Source organism: Cucumis melo, chromosome 10 (genome assembly GCF_025177605.1).
Source record: "Cucumis melo cultivar AY chromosome 10, USDA_Cmelo_AY_1.0, whole genome shotgun sequence".
NCBI lineage: Eukaryota > Viridiplantae > Streptophyta > Magnoliopsida > Cucurbitales > Cucurbitaceae > Cucumis > Cucumis melo.
Genome location: NC_066866.1, coordinates 15,706,422 through 15,729,134, shown reverse-complemented (window position 1 = coordinate 15,729,134; position 22,713 = coordinate 15,706,422). Strand labels below are relative to the sequence as shown.

Here is a 22,713-nt window from a genome sequence, read left to right as displayed (position 1 = left end):
ATAACCAAATTCAGTATTTCAATAAGTTAATGGATGATTTTTCATGAATTTAATCATTGAAAAGCAATTTTTAGCATGACAAACATGATTACACTGATACACAAAGTGGAAAGAGATAATCATATGTGAGGCCCTGGACCGAGATAAAAGGGTAATTTTGAAAGAAGCATTTTGATTAAAAGGATTTTGAAGAAGGTGTTTTGAGGAGTTGGCGTTATGATGTATCGTGTTAAAGTGGGGTGACGCGATGAGAAGAAGGATGTATTCAAGTCTTGTAGTCAGAGAAAGGTTAGTCGTTTTGGTGTAACGCGATAAGAAAGTCGGTATTGAGGATTTAACATTTCAAGGAAACGCGTAATCTTGATTTAGAACCAGTTTACATGGTAAGCATAAGCTTAAGTATGACCTTATGAGTTATAAGCTCACACGTGTAAAGTTGTAAGTAGGACTTGACGAGCCGTGAGAAGATAAAGGATGACTAACCTAACTTAAAGTTAGTAGTGTAAATAGGATCAAAGGATTTGAAGAAAAGTTATTGTTATTCTAAGAATCTCTCAAGTGTTGTATTGCTTGCTAAGGAAGCACTAGGAGAGGAGAAGAAGATGAAGTTAGGCATTCGAAAAACAAGGAAACTAAAATTAAGTATTTTGTAAGTGATTTTCTAAGAGAAAGAAGTGTTTTGAAAGCATTCTTTGTGAGTCTTGTATTGTATTTAAGTTTAATGCTGTATTATTGTTAATGTTGTTATTTGATATGAAAACTAAAGTTTCTATGTGATGATTGTGATGCTTGTACGTGAGTAAATCATTAGCCTTATTCCTATCAATGAGCTACCTAATTATGTTTGCGTAGCGAGTAAAGGCATATGAGTCAATAACCTACGCAACGAGATATGAACTAGGGAAATTCCCAAAAGGATAATGCTGGTGAAATGAATCCAAGGTCTAAGCGAAGGATTCTGGTGAAATGAATCTCGAGTCTATGCGACTTGATGCTGGTGAAATGAATCCAAGGTCTATGCGTGGGAATGGTTCGTGTTCTTGATTGAAAGGAATAAGTAGAAGCTAACGTGTGATTTATATGTTTTATTGAGATGAGGCATTAAGAGCCTGCTTTATGTGATTGCATTGTATTTCCGAAAAAGAATTTCTAAAAACTCATTCACTAGGTATTTGACTTATGGTTTAAGTTTCCTTTCCTCAGGTTATCAAGGCATCGAGACCAAGTTGATAAAGGTAGGCGAGTTGCTATGCGTTGATCGGAAGTTAACCGGGCTTTCTAAGTGTGAAGCTGCACAAGGCAATGGATTGGAAGCCTTAATTTATAAAGCTTTAATTGTATTGTATTTAGAACGCATGTTGTTAAGTTAATAAAGAGAAGCTGTTTATTCCACTGCATTGCGTTATTCTTATCGCTTAGTAGCTAAAAGAGTTAAGTTAAACTAGCAATAAAGTTAAGGTTCAAGTTGCATTGAGATCGGTTGTTGAAGTAATTCCGCTTACTAGCCTTTCAACGTGCTATCTCTTGGGAAGATATACGTTGAGTGTCTAGGCAATCACGTCTCTACTTGATCATGAAAAGTGACATTTGAGACGGGACATGATATTATATACCTGTCTAATCCAAGTCTAGCCACTCTAAAGTAAAAATTGGTGGTTCCACCTCTCTCAAACTTATGTACATCGATTAATTGGTTATTCCAAAGCATACAACAAAGACCCTTTCCGTATTCACAATTCTTCCTGTAGTCTCTTTCGCAATCCTGTATTGAAATAGATGAATTAGACCATTTAGCAAAATAAGGGACTTTAACCATTTCCAACCTAGCGAAACCATTTCTTCTTCTTCTTTGCTATTGTTCGAGTTTTGACATTTTAGTGGTGTCTTTTGAACACATCCACCACTCCAGTTCCCTTGATTCCATTCGTCTTCCTCATTAGCCTTAAACCCACCTAAACAACTACAAATAGGAGAAGCTTTTGCATTACAAATCCCAAATGCCCCACAAGCCTCACAGTAATCACAAGTCGTGCGAAAAGCCGACCAAGTAACCAACCACTCCTGTTTTTCAACATCCCATGTTGTTTCTTCAAGATTCCCTAGTGAAGTTAGAAGTATACATACCCAAATCTCTTAACTTGATAGATATAGTTTGCAATATATATAAGTAGTAAGTATTATAGTCAATATGAAGGTCGTTATATCCAGACAGATAAGTATCCATTTCGGGTACTCCCATAAAAGATAGACCACTCCATGGACCAGATGGCCAATAGATATCACCACCATTACCCTTCCACATCACAAATTCAGGAATGAAACTGACTTCAAGAGATGCAAAAAAGTTTCCTTTTGATGGATGAACAGGGCTATTCCATGAGTTTAGCATATTATTTATTTTTTTATTTACAACATTATTGCAGATTGTGAGATGTGGCCATGCGTATGGATCTTAGAAGGAAAGTAATTTGATTGGAGTTAAAGAAGTAGTAGTTCCAATGTTTAAGGAAGGAGCTAATGATACGCACATGATGCATTAACCTCAACCTCTTATTCATCTTTCGACATATTTAGCAAATCAAAATTTTTCTCCTACATAAAGCCAAGTTGGAAATGAATATTTTAAGCAATCCTTCCAATTAAAACATAGCAGAAAGACAGAGAAACAATGGGTTTGAGATCAAACTTTGCTCCATTTCTATCTTTATTGTTCTTGTTGGCATCTACTACTAAAGGTCAATCTAACGGTGGTGTTTTTGATGTCACTCGGTATGGTGCAAAACCTAATACTGATATTACTCACGTAAGTATTCGTTATTTTGTTATATCATTTTAATTTATAATCTAAAATATTTTCTAATAAAACAAAATCATATATAGGCTTTACTAAATGCATGGAAAGGAGCATGTGCATCAACAAGTAGAAGTAAAGTGTTGATTCCAAAAGGAGTTTACTTGTTAAGTCAATCCAACCTCAAAGGTCCTTGCAAGAGTTCTATTGAAATTCAAGTTGATGGGACATTGCAAGCTCCTCCCGATCCTAAAGGTGATGGGTTGGTCATTTTGGAATATATCGATAAACTGACATTGTCAGGTACTGGAGTGTTTGATGGACAAGGAAAAGTGGGTTGGGAAAAGAATGATTGTCACAAAAAGAAAATATGTACCAAACTTCCAATGGTAAACACTATGGTTTATAATAGTCGTTCGTTTTTGGCTTAATAACATACACAATTTAAATACATTAGGAATCTCTCTTAATTGTGTGTGTATATGTTTTAACCCCAATTTTTTCCTTTTTTTTTTTTTTTTATGCCAGACTTTGAAGTTCAATTTTGTCACCAATTCAATTGTGAGGGACATAACTTCGTTGGATAGTAAGAATTTCCATATCAACATCTTGGGTTGCAAAAATCTTACATTTCAACATGTGACAATATCTGCACCAGAAGATAGCCCAAACACCGATGGAATTCACATTAGTAGTTCAGAACAAATCACCATTCTTAATACAAAAATATCAACCGGAGATGATTGTGTGTCTGTAGGAGATAGTAACAAACAAATAACGATTAGAGATGTGACTTGTGGACCAGGACATGGAATAAGTATAGGAAGTTTAGGCAAGTATAGCAAGGAAAAGGCTGTGGAAGGCGTTTGGGTGACAAAATGCAAATTAACCAGTACTACAAACGGTGTTAGGATAAAAACATGGCCAGATTCTGCTGGTGAATACTCAGCCTCTGACATGCATTTTGAAGATATTGAAATGAACAATGTCAGCAATCCTATCATCATAGACCAAGAATATTGTCCATGGAATCAATGCAATCCAAAGGTACATATTGTAGTTATACCTTGCTCATTTTCAATTAATTATTGTTAAACTTCACAAGTATCAATTAAGAAAATGGAAAAGTTGAGTTATATATTTATGTTAACAATTATTTATGTTTACAACATTTAGATTCCATCGAGTATTAAAATCAGCAAAGTTAGCTTCAAAAATATTAGAGGCACTTCTGCTACTCCAGTAGCGGTCAAGCTTGTTTGCAGCAAAAAAATACCTTGTGAAGCTGTGGAAGTTGTCGACATTGACCTAAAATACAATGGAAACAAAGGACCAATTAAGTCTCAATGTGCAAATGTGAAGCCGATCATTTCTGGAAAGCAAAACCCTCGGATATGTGCCTAAGCTGCCCCCGTTGATACTCCATCAACCGACTAGTTAAATATTTTCACCATGCTCAAGTTAATTACAAGACCAATTTCTATTTGAATTTTTTCTATTTGAGATTTCAAAGTTTTCACAAGGATGCTCCATTATTGGAAAATTTTGTTTGTATTATTTAAAGCGGAACCATATCTCTCAATATATATGCTGAAAGATCTCTCATCTTATTGGTAGTTTAAATACAAAATAAAGCTAGATAGCGATTTCTAATTGAAATTTAAAAAGCACATCCTTTTTATTATTATTTTATTTCTTTCACTTCAAAAGAGACAATAAATTCGTTTCTTATTTTCTGTTTTTTTTTTCTCGTTCTCGTTTTCTTTTTCTCCTTTTTCTCCTTTTTAAATAAGAAACAAAACTATGTTTGATAATTATTTTTGTTTCTCGCCTCTTGAGAAAAAACAAACAAAAATAGAAATTTGTTTTATAATTATTTCCTATTTCCTATTTTTTAGAATAAGAAGCGTGACTATGTTTGATAACCATTCTTGTTTCTCATTTTTGTTTCTTGAATTATTTTTCTAACATTTTTGCTTATTTTTTTAGTTTAAATATTATTTAATTATGTGAAAGTATATATAATTCATTAAAATATGTAAAAAAAAAAAAAAACAACTATAGAACACTCACACTTACACATAAATGCCGTTACAAACTTAATACCTATAATACAAAATAAAATTAATAACTATAATACAAAATAGTTTTTATTAATCCTATGCTAAAATTCAATTCATTTATAATATTATGTTAAAATGTCGTGGCGGTAAAATATTACAAATAACCTAAATGATTATCATAATAAAATAAGTTTATATAATGTAAAATTTTAACTAATTTCAATGATACAAAAAATAATAAATATAAATTTAAAATAACATATCAAGAAAATTGAAATTCTAGCCTTTAGATCAAAAGTAGATATAGGCATGTCTCCCAACCAATGAGCCAATTAGTGTCTATTTGATAACGTTTAAGTTTTGTTTCCTACTATTTTTTCTCTTTTTTTTTAAGAAATATACATGTTTAATAGCCATTATCATTTGACACTTCTAAAATTTAAGGAACGTTATCAAAAAGTTGGGCAAAATAGATACTATTGAAAAATAGTTTTTCCTAATATTGTTTTTATTTTATTATATTCTATTTCTTCCGAGATGCCAAATCTCAAATTGGCTCATTGGCTCATTGGCTTGGAGTCACATTTATATCTGCTTTTGACCTATAAAGGTCTTGTTCCAATTGTTCCAATTCTCAACTGTGAGTTTTGAATTTTCAATATTTAGATTAATGTATTATTTGATTTTCAAATTTTAGATCTAATTTTAAAATTTCTTTAGCTATATTTATAACATCGTTAAACAAAAAGGAAGAAAAAATAACATATGATCAGATAAATAAAAAAAGATAGAAACAAATGTAATATCTCTTGAAATAATTGAGTATTTTTTACTAAAGATAATGTATGCTGCTAAAAATTCTTAAAGTAAAAAAGAACAACGTATAACGAACAAAAAAATCCATAATGCTACAATAATGAAAATTTCTACTAAAACGAAAGAAAAAAAATTAGAGAGGGGTGAGTTAAAAAAATTAAATGAAAATTAAAAAAAAAAAGAAGAAGAAGAAAATCGAATATATTTTATTTAATCGAGCTATTTTATAGAAAAAAATAAAGGGGCTTTTTTAAAAAAGATAATATACCGACAAAATATTTACAATGATAGAACAATTTTGGAAATGGAAAAAACCCACAAGCCCATTTTGGAAAATACCAAAAAATGTCCTAGTCAACATGCAATTAATTTGCCACATGCCCACGTATAATTCTTATTCTAAACGATCATGATACGCAATTGTGTAGGAAATGATACACGATTGTCTAGAAAATGATACATGATTGTCTAAAAAATGATACACAATCGTGTAGGTAGTATCAATGCCGGCTACCACGCAAGGGTGTAATTCTTCTTCTAAACGATCATGATACATGATCACAAATGATAAACGATCGTGTAACAAATGATATACGATTATTTAGTGCTTTTTAACGATGGAAGAAATGCTTTGTGTAATTCTTCTTCTATACGATTATGTAGGAAATGATACATGATCATGATACACGATCGTGTAAGAAATGAAACACGATCATGTAGGAAACTATACATGATCTTGTAGTTCTTTTTAACAATGGAAAAAATGCTTCATGTAATTCTTCTTATACACGATCATGATATGCTATCGTGTATGAAATGATACACGATCGTGTAGGAAACGGTACACGATCGTGTAGGAAACATACATGATTGTGTAATTCCTTTTAATGATGGAAAAAATTTAAGGCCCTAATTCAGGAAAAGGCATCCTGTTGGGGAAAAAGCCTTGTTGGGAAGTTGTTTAAGTATTGAGACATCCCCTGGGGAAAGATGCTATAAAAAGTAAGAGATATGAAAAGAAAGCGTCAGCCAAAGGACTCTGTCGCATGAATGTAAGTAATGCGATAGGAATAGAAAGAGAGGATGGCGATGAGCTGAACGAGGCATATTGGCAAGATCCCATGAAATATTGTAACGCCCCGAAGCTCGAGGTAAAAATTTTCGCATTTTAAGTGAATTTTAATAATATAATATTAATTATATTATTAGTATTGGGTATTATTGTCATTTCAATTTTAATATTAATATTTACATTATCCTTTTACTATTTACTTAATATAAATATTAATATTATTATTTAATATTATTATAACTAATTAGTATTAATGTTTTATTATAAATTATTATTATTATTATTATTTTTATTTAATATATATTATTATTTATTTTAAATTATTTAATATTAATATTTTAATATTAATTATATTTATTATGTTTTAATATATATATATATATATATATATATATTTTTTTAAAAAAAAAAAAGAAAAGAAAAGAAACCCTAGCCTAACCCGCGCGCGTCGTCTCCCTCTCCCCCCCGTGAACTTCTCCTTCTTCTTCCTCTCCCTTCCTGGCCCGACGCCGCCGCTCCCTCTCATTTTCTCCTTCTCCTTCGTTTCTCCTTCGTCCATTTCCTTTTCCTTTCCGTCTTGCGCCGCCCGTGTTTCTCCATCCGCACCGCACCGACGGGAAGCCACAGCGACAGCCGTCCCGACCGTTCTTCTTCTTCCGGGTTCCGCGTGCACGGCCAGCCATCGGCCGTCTCTGCCTCGGTGGTGCGGCGTCGGCTGTCACCATACCAGCATCGACGTGAGGGCAAGCCATTCGGCCTTCGTACCGCCGTCGTTCGCCGGAAGAAAGGACCATCGAAACCGTGGCTGCCGTTTTCATCCAACCCGACCCGGTTCCAAGCTGACCCGACTCGAAACCGCTTCCAGTCCGAGCGGAGCGAGCCGCGTGAGCCGAGCCGAGCGAGCCGCGTGAGCCGAGCGGAGCGAGCCGAGTGAGCCTAGTGAGCTGAGCCGCGAGCCGAGTGAGCCGAGCCGCGAGCCGAGTGAGCCGAGCCGCGAGCCGAGTGAGCCGAGCCGCGAGCCGAACTAAGCCGAGCCAAGCCGAGCCGAGCCGAGCCGAGCTGAGAACCAAGCCGAGTTAAGCCGAGCCGAGCCGAGCCGAGCTGAGCCGAGTCCAAGCCGAGCCGAGCCACCTAAGCCTTCCTTCCTCCACTTCGGGTCACGGTGAGTCTTCGGTAAGGATTGTTTTGATGAATTCCCTAATGTTACTACATCCGATTCGAGTTTGAATATTGGAATAAGATATGGCCCTACTTTTCTCCTTGAAGGTAGTACAGAGTTGACGCTTGAGTTCTCGGGTCTCGCGGTAGGCTTGTTTGGAGGTAGTTTTCCTTTCCTTGGGTAAGTCAACGGATGACCTTTTAAAGCAACTGCTACTAAAGTCATCAACTAAAACCTTTGTGTTTTCGTTTAGGTTGATCCGTTGAGCGTGGATTCGATCGAGGGGCATAACCGAGTATCAGGTAAGGGTTTTCCTACTACTGGACCCAGAATCCAGGCTGAAAACGTAGAAATCCACAGGGGATTACACGTTAGTGACTGTACTGAATAACTGTATGCGTGTTGACTGTTAAGTACTGTTATTGTATTTCGTCTGATGTAAATATACTGTGACTGCTAATTGTGGATTGAGATTTTATGTTGATGGACCTTGAAGTTACGGTTCAGTATGTAGTAAAATACTAGTCTGGATGTGGTTCATGGAGTTTGGACGGGGAAGGACAGTGAGGCCGGTTTTTGGTGGGTTAGTCGATTGGATCTAGGGTTTTCCCTAATGGTGTGCGAATTGGTAATGCGTATAGCAACTGAGGGTGTAGATGTTTAAACCTATACTATCTGACTGACAAAGCCTATGGCGGAACTGTAATATGAATGCCGTTGGAATGTGACTGATGTAGACAGTTTAGTATGGACTGAGGGGTAACGGTTAGCTTCATCTATGGGGTAGTGTGCCTTACGGATATGTGCATCCTTCGAGAGCACTAGACTGATATGTGCATCCTTCGGGAGCACTAGACTGATATGTGCATCCTTCGGGAGCACTAGACTGATATGTGCATCCTTCGGGAGCACTAGACTGAGATGTGCATCCTTCGAGAGCACTAGACTGACATGTGCATCCTTCGGGAGCACTAGACTGATATGTGCATCCTTCAGGAGCACTAGACTAATATGTGCGTTCTACGGAACCACTAGACTGTTATGTAGGGTACCCCCAAATAGGAAGTTAACTGTTGTCCCCTAACGGGCCCAGTAGTGGGTCCCTTTCTGGGTATGTTTATACTCACCCTTTCTCTTCTTTAACTTTTCAGGTAGGGGCACAGCGAGGGGCAGACCGACGAGAGGCAGGAAGGATGCGTGAAGGCCATATGGACGCGTCTGGTTTTCTTATCGCTTCCGCTACGTATTTTGTCAGAATATTTTGACTTGTGATTCTGAACTGGTGACTTGATATTTTTATTTTGTGACTTTTTGATTTATTTAAAATAGGGCCCGAAACTGTCTTTTGTAAGGTTTCTAATGTTTTAATGAATCGTAACTGGTCCGTTTTAAATTTTATGTTGAATGGTCGAGTTTTGGTATTTGGTAGTGACCTCAGCTTAGTCCGGAAAGTTGGGTCGTTACAAATATTGATGTCCTAGAGATTGAGACGAGTAAGTAAACATCTTGTCAAGCGACATGATAACTCGCTGTGGGAAAAGAAATGACGGTAGCTTCTTCGGAAAGAAGAATAGGAACAGTCAGACAATTAAGAGTTTGGCATCCCAATGAGATAAGGTGTACATCTCAAGGGAAAAGTTAAATCGCTGCCTGATAAACAGGCAACGTGTTGAGCTCGGATTGGTTAGCATAAAGTGGTACTTGTTACGATGTCACGAGTAAGGCATAGAAGTGACCCTTTTAGGTGAAAGGACCCTATAAATAGGATCGGAGGGCCTACGAAAAGGACAGTTGTTAAAAAAGAAATGAAAAGAAAATAGTAGACCCTCCTAATGAAGGAAAAATGAGAAAGCTTCAAAAGTTAAATAGACAGATTCTTCAACCATCAGACAAAAAGGGGAAGTTGGAAGCCAATAAGGGAAAAGTCAAGGCTAAATATTGTGAGTAACATCTTGTTTTGAAAAGCTAATATCATTTTACATATGTGTTGGTGTGAATAATGTTACAGTGGTTGGTTTTACAAGTACTGTTCGAAAGAACTGAATGTAGTTTTATTTCTTCTTTGAATGATCAAATATGATTTAGGAATCCTATTTCTATGACTGTTAAGATCCATTCTTGTGAACATATTCTGAATGAAAGGAAAAAGGGTAAATGTTTCCACAAACATGAGTATTCTTTGAACGATGGGAAAATGTGTTTTTCAAGTAATGGTAAATGGTTGTTGAATATGATTTCTAAACTACTGATGGACCTTTACTCTGAAAACTAGTGTTCATACATGATGCATGTTGAGTATTCTTTCTAGTGAGAGCAAATCCCAAGTCAGTGAGGGGAAAATTCCCAGGTTGGGGAGTTGTGAGAAAGATGTGGCCAGATGCTACTGGATATCCTAGGTAACTCGTGTGGTACTGGCGAGAGTGAATCCTAAGTCAGCGAGGGGAGATTCCTAGGTCTCAGAATGGGCTTGTTGTGCAATGATTTCAGCGTATGCCATTAAATGCTTCAAATTTAAACGATCATTTAGATCATATCACAGGGATATTTAAAAGATCTTGATATTATGGAAAAGGGGTTGTAAGAAAGAAAGAGAAGACGAAGAAAGAAAGAAAGAAAAAGAAGATGAATTAAAATATAAGAAAGAAAATCTTGGAAGTAATTTGTATTTTATTTAAAGAAAAAGAAGAAAAAGAAGTGATGAATCGTCCGTAATATCAAGGATAAATCTGAAATTTATGAAAAAGTTCTATGAACTTCACGGGTTTTTTTATTTTGTTACACAAGTCATAAATATTTGGTGTTTATTATATTTATGAAAATTAACCAAAAATAAATCTCAAAAATCGTGATTATCTTTTATTTTCATTCAAAACAAATATATTTATAAATTGTAAAACTATTGGAAAATGTATTTTAGTTTAACGATATAAAAGTTATTTTTTTAAAATCTTTAATATAATATATTATTACTTTAGATAAAGGGAAACTTTCATGAATGAAACAAAACACCAAACTATTCACGATCCATGTAACAAAGCCCATAAAGTTAGCAGTTTTTTAAATATTTCAGGTTTGCCCTTCCATCTTTCTTCTCTTCCTCGCGATTTCTTTCATCGTATTTCTTCTTTTTCTTTTTCTTTTTCTACTGCGATTTCTTTCAATCGTATTTCATTTTTTCCTCTTCTTTTTTTCTACTGCAATTTCTTTCCATCGTCTTTTTTTACTTCGTTTAATCTTTCAATCGTATTTCTTCTTTTCCTCTTTTTTTTTTTTTTTTTGCGGTGATTTCTTTCCATCTTCTTTCTTCTTTTTCTTTCTTTTTACGTCATTTAAATTTGGGTAACCAAATCTAAACGACCGTATACAAAAAATAGCAAAATCTAAAAGATCTTGTATAAAAAATGTTGAAAAAAAATCATTTACATTGGGGTAGCCAAATGTAAATGATTGTGTAAACAAAGTAAATGATTGTGTAAAAAAAATAAAAGTTTGTGTATAAAGAATCTTGAAAAAAATCATTTAGATTGGAGTAGCCAAATGTAAACAATCGTGTAAAAAAAGTAAACGATCGTATAAAAAAATAAAAGATCGTGTATATAAAGAATCTTGAAAAAAAAATCATTTAGATTGGAGTAGCCAAATGTAAACGATTGTGTAAAAAAAAAATTATCATTTAGAGAAATCTAAACGATTATGTACCAAAAGAATTTAAAAAAATCGTGTACCAAATTTTGAAAACAAAAATCCTTTAGATTTGGGTCCCCAAATCTAAACGATCGTGTAATCAAATTTAAACGTAACCAAATTAAACAATCGTGTAACAAAATTAAACAATATAATTGAAAAGATAAATTGTAGCCATATCTAAACGATCACGTACCAAACAATAATCAAATCGAAACAATCGCAAACATATTACGCGCGTTGTTGACGATGTGGTTGACGAGACATTTTTGGTATTTTACACGGTGGACCTCTAGGCTTTTTCCGTTTTCGGAATTGTTCTATATAGTGTAAATACTTTGCCGCTTTGTTATATTTGTGAAAAGACCCTTTAGATAAATTAGATTTTTATCGATCGTATTTAGATAACATAAGATTATTATAGATAAAATTTTCAAAAGTTATTTTTTTATAAAAAAAATTATTGTGATTCAAAATTTCTCCCTCCACATGAATGACAATATATATATATATATATACATATACATATACATAAACACTTTTAGATTTTAAATAAGAAAATTTGATGCAGATATATAGTAAATAGATTTTCTTCTCGGACATTTTCAAATATAGCAAAATGAACTAAAATATTTACAAAATATAACAAAATTTCAGATTAATAATTGCTAGACAATGCAAGATATCTGTCGGTATCTATCAATGTCTATCTTTGACAAAATATAAAATTTGGTCACATTTTGTAAATATTTGTAACAATTTTACTATTTACAATAATTTTTTAAATTTTTTTTAATATGACTTATGTGATTTTGTATAGATTTCTTTTAAACATTTTTTTGGCAAATTTGTATTTTTTTATACATAAAATGAAAATTTCAATCATCACTTTAGAGATAGCATGTAGATAATATCTATAAGAAAAAATAATAAATAAATATTTGTAGCGTTTCATAATTTATAGGTATCTAAATTTTACATAGTTAAATTTACATAAATATAAGAGAAGTGCTAAATATTTACAGTCCATATAATAATTTTAAAAAGGCCAGGAAGCCAATTATTTTTTCATAAATTTCATATTTGTTTTTATTGGATTTTAATTATTGCGGGACGATTTGTCAGTTCTTTTTCTTCTTCTTCGTTGCGATTTCTCTCCTTCATATTATTACTTCTCCTTCTTCATATTTCTTCTTCTTGTTTACAATTTCTTCATTTCCTTTTCTAGAATTTCTTCCTTCTTCTTCTTCATCTCTAATATTTTTTTTTCTTCTTCATACAAGATCTAAACGATATTGGTACAAAATCAAAACGATTGTGTAACAATATCTAAACAATCAGTTGTCTATCATAGATAAACACAGATAGAGACCACTATCATTAATAGATTGTTTAGCTTTGGTACAAAATCATTTATACTGAGTACAAGATTGTTTAGATTTAGTATAAGATCGTTTAGGCTAGGTAAAAGGGTATAAGATCGTTTAGACTGGGTAAAAGGGTATAAGATCGTTTAGACTAGGTAAAAGGGTATAAGATCGTTTAGACTGGGTACAAGATCATTTTTTCACGCATGTCTAACCGATTAATCATGAGGTATTTTTGTTATTTCACGTTGTGGGCTTTTTCCTTTTTCAAATTGTTCTATAAGGTGTAATTTTTTTTTACGCTTTGTTCTATTTTTTTAAAATACCACTTGTACATATCCTTTTTAGATTTTAGAAGATTAATTTTGATAGTAAATATATTTTTAGTTTTAGTTTTATTTTAGTTAATTTCTTTTCAAATGATAAAACTTATAATTATTTAATAACTTATAAATAGGGGTCTTTTAAAAAATATAACAAAGCAAAAAGTTATTTACACTATATAGAACAATTTCGAAAACGGAAAATGCCCATAGACCTACAATGGAAAATACAAAAGATGTCTCGTTAACCACGCCATCAACAACGTGTGTAATATATTTGGTACACGATCATTTAGATTTGGCTATTGGTTGGTACACGATCATTTAGATTTGGTTTTTTAGATTTGGATAGCAAAATCTAAACGATTTATTTTTCTATTATTATTGTTTAATTTCGTTTAATTTGGTTACACGATCATTTAGATTTAGATTATTCGGTACACGATCATTTAGATTTGGCTAAACGAATTTTTTAAAGATTCTTTTGTTATACGATCGTTTATTTTTTCAAGATTCTTTGGTACACAATCGTTTAGATTTGGCTAAACAACTATTTTTAATACTTTGGTACACGATCGTTTATTTTTTTACATGATCGTTTAGATTTGGCTACTCTAATTTAAATGATTTTTTTCAAAATTCTTTATACACAATCTTTTAGATTTTGTTACCCTAATCTAAACGATGATGTAAAAAAAGCGAAGGAAAAGAAGAAAAATGATGGAAGGAAAAGAAGAAAAATGATGGAAAGAAATCCCAGCGAAAAAATAAAAGAAGAGAAAAAGAAGAAAGATAATAGAAAGAAATCAGATTTGGTTACTCAAATCTAAAACAATGTAAAAAAAACGATGGAAAAAAATCATAGTGGAAAAAATAAAAGAAAAGGAAGAAAGACGATAGAAAGAAATCGTAGTGAAGAGGAGAAGAAATATAGAAAGGCAAACTTGAAATAATTAAAAAAAATGGCTGACTTCATAGGCTTTGTTATGCGGGCTTTAAATATTTTAGTAGTTTGTTAAATTTATGAAAATTTCCCTTATAAATAAATAGAATAGTATTTGGAGTTCGAGTTCGACGATATTGTCAAAAAGTTATTAGAGAAAAGAAATAGAAAAAGTCACAATAAAAATCCAATTTAACAATATTAGCACTAACATTTTCAATTTTGCAAATATAATAACTTTTTAATTTTGGTTGATATTTCTTATTTTATTCTTTTTACTATTCCAAAATTGCCCTACTTTGGTGTTTTCTCTTCCTCTTTCGTTTTTCTTTATTGTTCTCCTTCATTTTTCGTTTTCTTCTTCTCTTCTCTATCGTTCTTTTTCACCATTTCTCTTATTCACCTACTTCTCTTCTCCTTGTCTTCTTCTGCCTCTTCTCCACCGTCCTTCTCTTCTCTCTTCAGTTTTGTTCTTTTAGATTTCTCCCTCTTTGTCGGCTTCTTTTTTTTTTTATCATCTGTAACGGCCCAACTTTTCCGGACTAAGCTGAGGTCACTACCAAATACCAAAACTCGACCATTCAACATAAAATTTAAAACGGACCAGGTACGATTCATTAAAACAGTATAAACCTTACAAAAGACAGTTTCGGGCCCTATTTTAAATAATTCAAAAAGTCACAAGATAAAATGTCAAGTCACCAGTCCAAAAATCACAATCAAAATATTCTGACAAAATACATAGCGGAAGCGAAAGAAAAACAGACGCGTCCATATGGCCTTCACACATCCTTCCTGCCTCTCGTCGGTCTGCCCCTCGCTGTACCCCTACCTGAAAAGTTAAAGAAGGGAAAGGGTGAGTATAAACATACCCAGTAAGGGACCCACTACTGGGCCCGTTAGGGAACAACAGTTAACTTCCTATTCGGGGGTACCCTACATAACAGTCCAGTGGTTCCGTAGAACGCACATATCAGTCTAGTGCTCCCGAAGGATGCACATATCAGTCTAGTGCTCCCGAAGGATGCACATATCAGTCTAGTGCTCCCGAAGGATGCACATATCAGTCTAGTGCTCCCGAAGGATGCACATATCAGTCTAGTGCTCCCGAAGGATACACATATCAGTAAGGCACACTACCCCATAGATGAAGCTAACCATTACCCCTCAGTCCAAACTAAACTGTCTACACCAGCCACACCCCAACGGCATTCATATTACTGTTTCGCCACAGGCTTTGTCAGTCAGATAGTATAGGTTTAAACATCTACACCCTCAGTTGCTATATGCATTACCGATACGCACACCGATAGGGAAACCCTAGGTCCAATCGACTAACCAACCAAAACCGGACTCACTGTCCTTCCCCGTCCAAATTCCATGAACCACATCCAGACCAGTGCTTTACTACATACTAAACCGTAACTTTAAGGTCCATCAACATATAATTTCAATCCACAAATAGCAGTCACAGTATATTTTCATCAGACAAAAAAAAATATAATATCAGTACTTAACAGTCAACACGCATACAGATATTCAGTACAGTCACTAACGTGTAATCCCCCGTGGATTACTACGGTTTTAGCCTGGACTCGGGGTCCAGTAGTAGGAAAACCCTTACCTGAATCTCGGTTATGCCCCTCGATCGAAAACCACGCTCGACAGATCTACCTAACGAAACACGAAAGTTTTAGTTGATGATTTTAGTAGCAGTTGTTTTAAAAGGTTATCCGTTGACTTACCCAAGGAAAGGAAGCTAACTCCAACCAGGTCTGCCGCGGAACCCGAGAACTTAAGCGTCAACTCTGCACTACCTTCAAGGGAGAAAAGTAGGGCCATATCTTAATCCAACATTCAAACTCGAATCGGACGAGGTAACATTAGGGAATTCATCAGAACAATCCTTACCGAAGACTCACCGTGAACCGAAATGAAGGAAGGAAGGCTTAGGTGGCTCGGCTCGGCTTGGTTCTCGGCTCGGCTCGGCTCGGCTCGGCTTGGTTCTCGGCTCGGCTCGGCTTGGTTCGGCTCGCGGCTCGGCTCACTCGGCTCGCGGCTCGGCTTGGTTCGGCTCGCGGCTCGGCTCACTCGGCTCGCGGCTCGGCTTGGTGCGGCTCGCGGCTCGGCTCACTCGGTTCGCTGCTCGGCTTGGTTCGGCTCGCTCGGCTGGAAGTGGTTTCGGGTCGGGTTGGCTTGGAACCGGGTCGCACGGTTTTTGGAGGGCTTTCTCTCTTCCGGCGACGGCGGCGGTGGCGGACGACACTGGAGGTGATACAGGAGATGGAGACGGAGAGGAGGAGAGATATGGTGGCGGAGACGAAGGCGGAAGAGAGAAAAAAAAGGCCGGAGAAGTGCGGCGGCGTCGGGCGAAAACGAAACCGAGAGGACACCCGAACGGATAGTCGCGGCGGCTGTTCGCTTTCGGAGACGGAGACGACGACGCCGGCAGCGATGCAGAGACGAGGAAGGAAGGGATGGAGGAAGAAGAGAAGATGGATGGTTCGGGTGGCGGTGGCGCGGCGTCGGGGAGAGGAAGAAACGGAAGAGAAAGAAGAAAAAATTTCGGTGGGGGGGGGGGGGCGGCGCGAATTAGGGTTTTTAAAAAAAAATTTATTATATATATATATATATATACATATATATATATATAATTCTTAATAAATTTATAATATTAATAATTTAAATTAAATAATAATATATATTAAATATAAATAATAATGATAATAATAAAGTAATAATAATAATATATTAATAATATTAATATTAAATGATTAATAATTTATTTTATTGTTTTATAAATAACAATATTTCTATAATATTAATTAATAATAATAATTATTATAATATTAATATTATAACAAATAAAATAAATATTAATAATAATAATATAATTAATATTATATTATTATTATATCAACTTGCATTTTACATAAAACGAGAAAAATTTTACCTTAAATTTTCTGGGCGTTACATCATCTTTTCATCGTCTTCTTCTCCTATTCTCCTCATTTTTTCTTCAGGAAAAACAATAATTATGTATGTATTTCTTCCCCTTTTTTGAAGCCATAATATTATTTCTGTAAAATGCTCATATATTATTTATTAAAATTAGGGTTATGATTAGTTATTCCTCATCTCTTTTATTTGTTCATAATATCTTTTATCGAAAGGAACTTTGTAGATCAGTTTGGTTTTATTTAGTTACGTTCGGTTCTGTTTTTTTTTTACTTTTATCTGTTTTTTATATCAACGGTATGATATACTTATATTATATGTACTAGTTGACTGATATACTTACTACGTGTTTTTTATTTTTCCAAAATTGTTGCAGTTCATTGTAGTTATGGTTAAATTGGTAGTAATTGTTTTTCAAAGTGGTTAATGGGATGAGCAACATTACTACGTGGATTACAAAACAAATTGTGTTTTGGTTGATGAAGCGATATCATCATTTGATTCTTTTGTGAACTTGATTCATACTGAAATTCAAGTTGAGTCATGTATTGAACTTTTAGTTTTAGTTTATTGACCATAGGCAATAATGATGTTCAACATGTTATTAAGATTGTAAACATACCATAACAACACTTTCACAAGTGTATCAACAACATATCAAGTGTTTCAGACTAATAATATGTATCAATGAAGTTTAGCAAGTGATTAAGTGTATTACATTTATCAAATGTATTAGCAAACAAACAAGTGTATCAACGATATATAAAGTGTATCATTCTTAGCGCATCAAATGTATTTAATTGATTAAGTGTATCAATAGTTGAGCAAGTGTATCAACAACATATCAAGTGTTTCAAATTAATAATATGTATCAACGAAGTTTAACAAGTGATTAAGTGTATTAAATCTATCAAGTGTATCAGCAAATAATAACAAGTGTATCAGCAAACAATAACAAGTGTATCAACGATATATAACGTGTATCAATGATATATAAAGTGTATCATTCTTAGTGCATCAAAGTGTATTTAATTGATTGAGTATATCAACAGTTGAGCAACTGTATCAACAACATATCAAGTGTATCAAACTAATAATATGTATCAATGAAGTTTAGCAAGTGATTAAGTGTATTAAATCTATCGTGTGTATCAGGAAACAATAACAAGTGTATCAACGATATATAAAGTGTATCATTCTTAGTGCTTCAAGTGTATTTAATTGATTGAGTGTATCAACAACATATCAAGTGTTTTAAACTAATAATATGTATTAGTGAAGTATTAGAGAGTAAAAAAAAGTGTACAAGCAGTACATCAAATTAGGTGTATCAAAAGTATATACTGGTGTATCAACGGTATATATTGGTGTATCAGCCGTATAAATTGGTGTATCAACCGTATATATTGGTGTATCAGTAATGATTGGAGGGTAACTTCGTAATTTCGTAATTTTAAAATGCGGGCTGGGCTTCAATTTTGCTATTTTTGCAAATGTAAAAATGATGTGTTATGGGCCTAATTTATGATACTATAATTGTCATATTTGCAAGAGCCCCTTAATGAAAATATCTATTATTTTAAAAAATCAAATCAATTTTGACTTATTTTTATCGTTTTAGGAAATAGATAAATTAATTTATTTATACAATATCTTTTTCGATTTATTATTTTAGGAAAAACAAATAAACTTATTTTGAACAAAATCTTTCAATATCACATTTTTACTATTTTAGAAAAAATAAATTTCATAATATCTAATTTGATTTTATACTTATTAAATTTTCCTAATTTGTGGCACACCCCGGGCCTATAAATAGGGACCTTTGGTCATTTGAAAGGGGGGCGAAAGAAATTGTATTAGAGAGAATCTCTATGAGAGGAAAAAGAAATTTGATTATTTAGAGAATCTCTACAAATTGGTTGTTATTTTTTTCGTTTCATTGTTTTTATTTTTATTTATTTATATGTCTTTTGTTTTTTACCCTAAATCTATTCCATAACAAAGGAAAAACTTAGTTGGAGGCTGCATTAGGTAGAGATTTACTTCCAATGATCCGCACGTCATACAACAAATAATTTTTTCGGGATCGAACCCTTATTTTTAAAAAAGTAGAGAGAAAGAAAAAATGTATAAGGGAAATTTCTTATGTTTATTTTTGCCATTTTGTTTTATCATTATTCTATAAAAAAATATATAATAATGAATCTATTATTTATTTATTTATTTATTTTTCTTTTATTTATTTATTATTTGGTTTTTTTATAATTTTTAAAAACTTATTATTATTTATTTCATTATTCTTAATTATTATTATTATTATTCTTAATAATAATAATTATTATTATTAGGGATCTTTTTACAAATAGAACAAAACAGTAAAATATTTACACTGTATAAAACAATTTCGAAAACGGAAAAAAGGCTACAGGCCCACCATATAAAATACCAAAAATGGCCCATTAACAATGGGCGTGTAATATATTTGGTACTAAACGCATACGTAATATATTTGGTACACGATCGTTTAGATTTTGTTATTGTTTGATACACGATCGTTTAGATTTGGTCATTTAATTTGACAATTATCTTTTTTAATTCTATCGTTTAATTTGGTTACACAATCATTTAATTTGGTTACGTTTAAAATTGGTTATATGATCCTTTAGATTTGATCGTTTAGATTTGGGTAGACAAATCATTTTGTAACGCCCTAAAAAAATTAAGATAATTTCTTGGGCATTATTTTGAATTCATTTAATGAGAATTATTTGACTTATGTAGGAATTGAAATTAATTAAATATTTGTTGGATGAATATTTAATTAATTAGAGGTTTTGGCATGTGGTGTTTGTTGAGTTTTTGATTAAATGGTAAGTTAAGAGAATTAAGAAAAGTTGTGGATTTTTTTTAGTGTTGTTGAAGTTGAATTTAATTAAATAATTATGGACGTTATTTAATTAAATTGTGGGGTGGAAAGTTTGTTGGAGATTCAATAATTATATGTATATGTGGAAATATATATGTAATTATTATGTTAAAGGAAAAGATAATTATATTTGTTGAAATATAATTATTTAAGAAAAAGATAATTAATTATTTTGGAGAAAGATAAATAATAATTAATTATTGTGGAAGATAATTAATTATTCTGCAGAAAGATAAATCTTGATTATGGAGTGAAGTTGTTATGGTTGGGTTAAGATAATTCATGTTGAAAGTTATAAGTGATTTATTCGAAAAGATTTGATTGATTAAAAAAATTGAGGACTTAAGTTAATTTGAGATTTTGGAGGGAAAAGTTGCTTTTGATGGAATTGGATTTAATTGAGTATATATATATGTGGATATATATATTTAATTAATAGTTTAGAAAAATGAAGTTAATTATATGATGGAATATAATTATATTTGTTTGGAAAAGAAGATAATTCATGAGGAGAGAGATGGTTGATTTGACTGGACGAAAAAGATATATATTTATTTATAAGAGAGAATAATGGTTTAAATAAATATATATGTTTATTGTAGATTTTGGTGAGAGAAAAATAATAATAATAAAGAAGTATTATTATTATTATTAATGGTTATAAATGCCTAAGATTTTGTGCATTTAAGGCATTTATTGAGGAAAAATAATGGGAATAAAGATATATGTATATATTTGGTATTATATATATATATCCTAAAAGGAAAAGGAAAAGGAAATAATAATAATAATAAATATTATTGTTATTATTTTGGTCTATAAATAGCATTGGAATGCTTAAGTTAGAAAGTAAAGAAAAAAAAAAGGTTTTTCATCTTCTTCTCTAAGATAACCCATCAGTTGAAGTTAAGATTGGTCTTTTTGGAAGCTTGAGGATTTAAAGTGATGAATTTTTCCATCAAGGATGAGAGGATTTTTTTCAACCTCCATTTGAGTAACCTTGGTAAGCCAATGAAATTAAATTAATATTTTATTAATTTAATTTTGGATCTATTTGAGGTTTCTTTAAACATTCAATTGGCTAATTTTTAAGATTTAAATCTTGAATTTTTTCCAATTAAGGTTGAATTGGTTTCAACCCCTTTTGTTTGAAAGTTAATTAAGTTAGGAGAATTTTTGGATGTTAGCCAATTGCTAATTTCATTAATTAAGATACTAAGTTTTCCTTTTATGATTAGGATTAAGTTAATTGGAGAATTTTACTGTCAACTAGGGAGTACCTTTGTTTGGCTAAAATCTCCAGGTAAGGGATTCTCCTACTGGCCTTTGAACTGAATTTAAGAGACCGCATGTAATTATGATTATGCATTGATGGTAGCTAAAATGCATAATTTGATGCTATTGATAATGACTGTCATTATACTAAGATTATGTTGATGACTGATGTTATGTTAATGACCGGTAGTATGTTGCTGTTCATGTTGATGTTGATGCATGATATATTAATCACATGATTAAGGACGTTAAAATTAATATTCATGTCATGTTATGATGTTATATTATGCTACGTGCTATGGATATGGTGTTCTGTTAACTTTGTCTATTAGAGTCGTACCTGCATGGGTGTCCTTCGGGATCACCACCTATTTAGGACTGCGTAGTCTGACAAGACCGCCAGTCTAGCATGAATATAGATATGATTTGAGTGATCCGACGGGATCCTCGCAGCCCAATTGTCTTACTGTTTCCTCTGGGTTCACTACAGACCAGTATGTCCTATGTGCTCCCTTGGGATGCCGAAGACCAGATTCTGTTCCTACGGGAGCGCATGTTGCACGTGTTCGGGAACGTGTCAGTTCTTGGGTACCACTTTTCAGGATTCTAATGGGAAGTTAACAGACACCTAGCGGGACTAGTAGTAGATCCCTTACTGAGTATATGTTTATACTCACTCTTTCTATGTTTAACATTTCAGGTGAAGGTAAAGGTAGAGGAAAGCTGGCGAGCGACAAAGAAGGATCCGTGACATGCCATATGAGGTTTCAGTTTTGCTTCCGCGTTTGTGTTTCAGTGTTTTAATATTCCGTTTTTAATGAAAATTTAGTCTTCCCTCGTTTCAAAAAAAGTGTCTCTTGTCATTGTTTCTTTTTAGTAATGACCTCAACTTAGGATAAAGAGTTGGGTCGTTACACATTTTTCTTTTGGTATACGATCGTTTAGATAAGGCCAAACGATTTTTTAAAAAAAATTTCTACGCGATCGTTTACTTTTTTTTACATGATTGTTTAGATTATTTTTTTACACAATCGTTTAGATTTGTCTACGCAATCTTTTATTTTTTCAAGATTCTTTAGTACACGATCATTTAAATTTGGATAAACAATTTTTGTAATTACTTTGGTACACGATCGTTTAGATTTATCTACACGATGGTTTGTTTTTTTACACGATCGTTTATATTTGGCTACTCAAATCTAAATGATTTTTTTCAAGATTATTTATACACGATCTTTTAGATTCTACTATTGTTTGCACACAATAGTTCGACGTAAAAAAGAAGACGAAGAAAAAAAAGAAAGACGATGGAAAGAAATCACAAAGGAAAAAA

General features: G+C 32.9%; 1 protein-coding gene across 1 annotated transcript; it reads left to right on the top strand.

The window, feature by feature from the left end:
* The first annotated feature begins 2,635 nt into the window (after positions 1–2,635).
* On the top strand, positions 2,636–4,397 carry LOC103499105 (exopolygalacturonase-like). Its single transcript, XM_051090849.1, has 4 exons — positions 2,636–2,803; positions 2,881–3,180; positions 3,320–3,838; positions 3,968–4,397. The coding sequence occupies exons 1-4, from the start codon at positions 2,669–2,671 to the stop codon at positions 4,193–4,195; spliced, it is 1,182 nt and encodes a 393-aa protein (XP_050946806.1). The 5' UTR covers positions 2,636–2,668; the 3' UTR covers positions 4,196–4,397.
* The last annotated feature ends 18,316 nt before the right edge of the window (positions 4,398–22,713 follow it).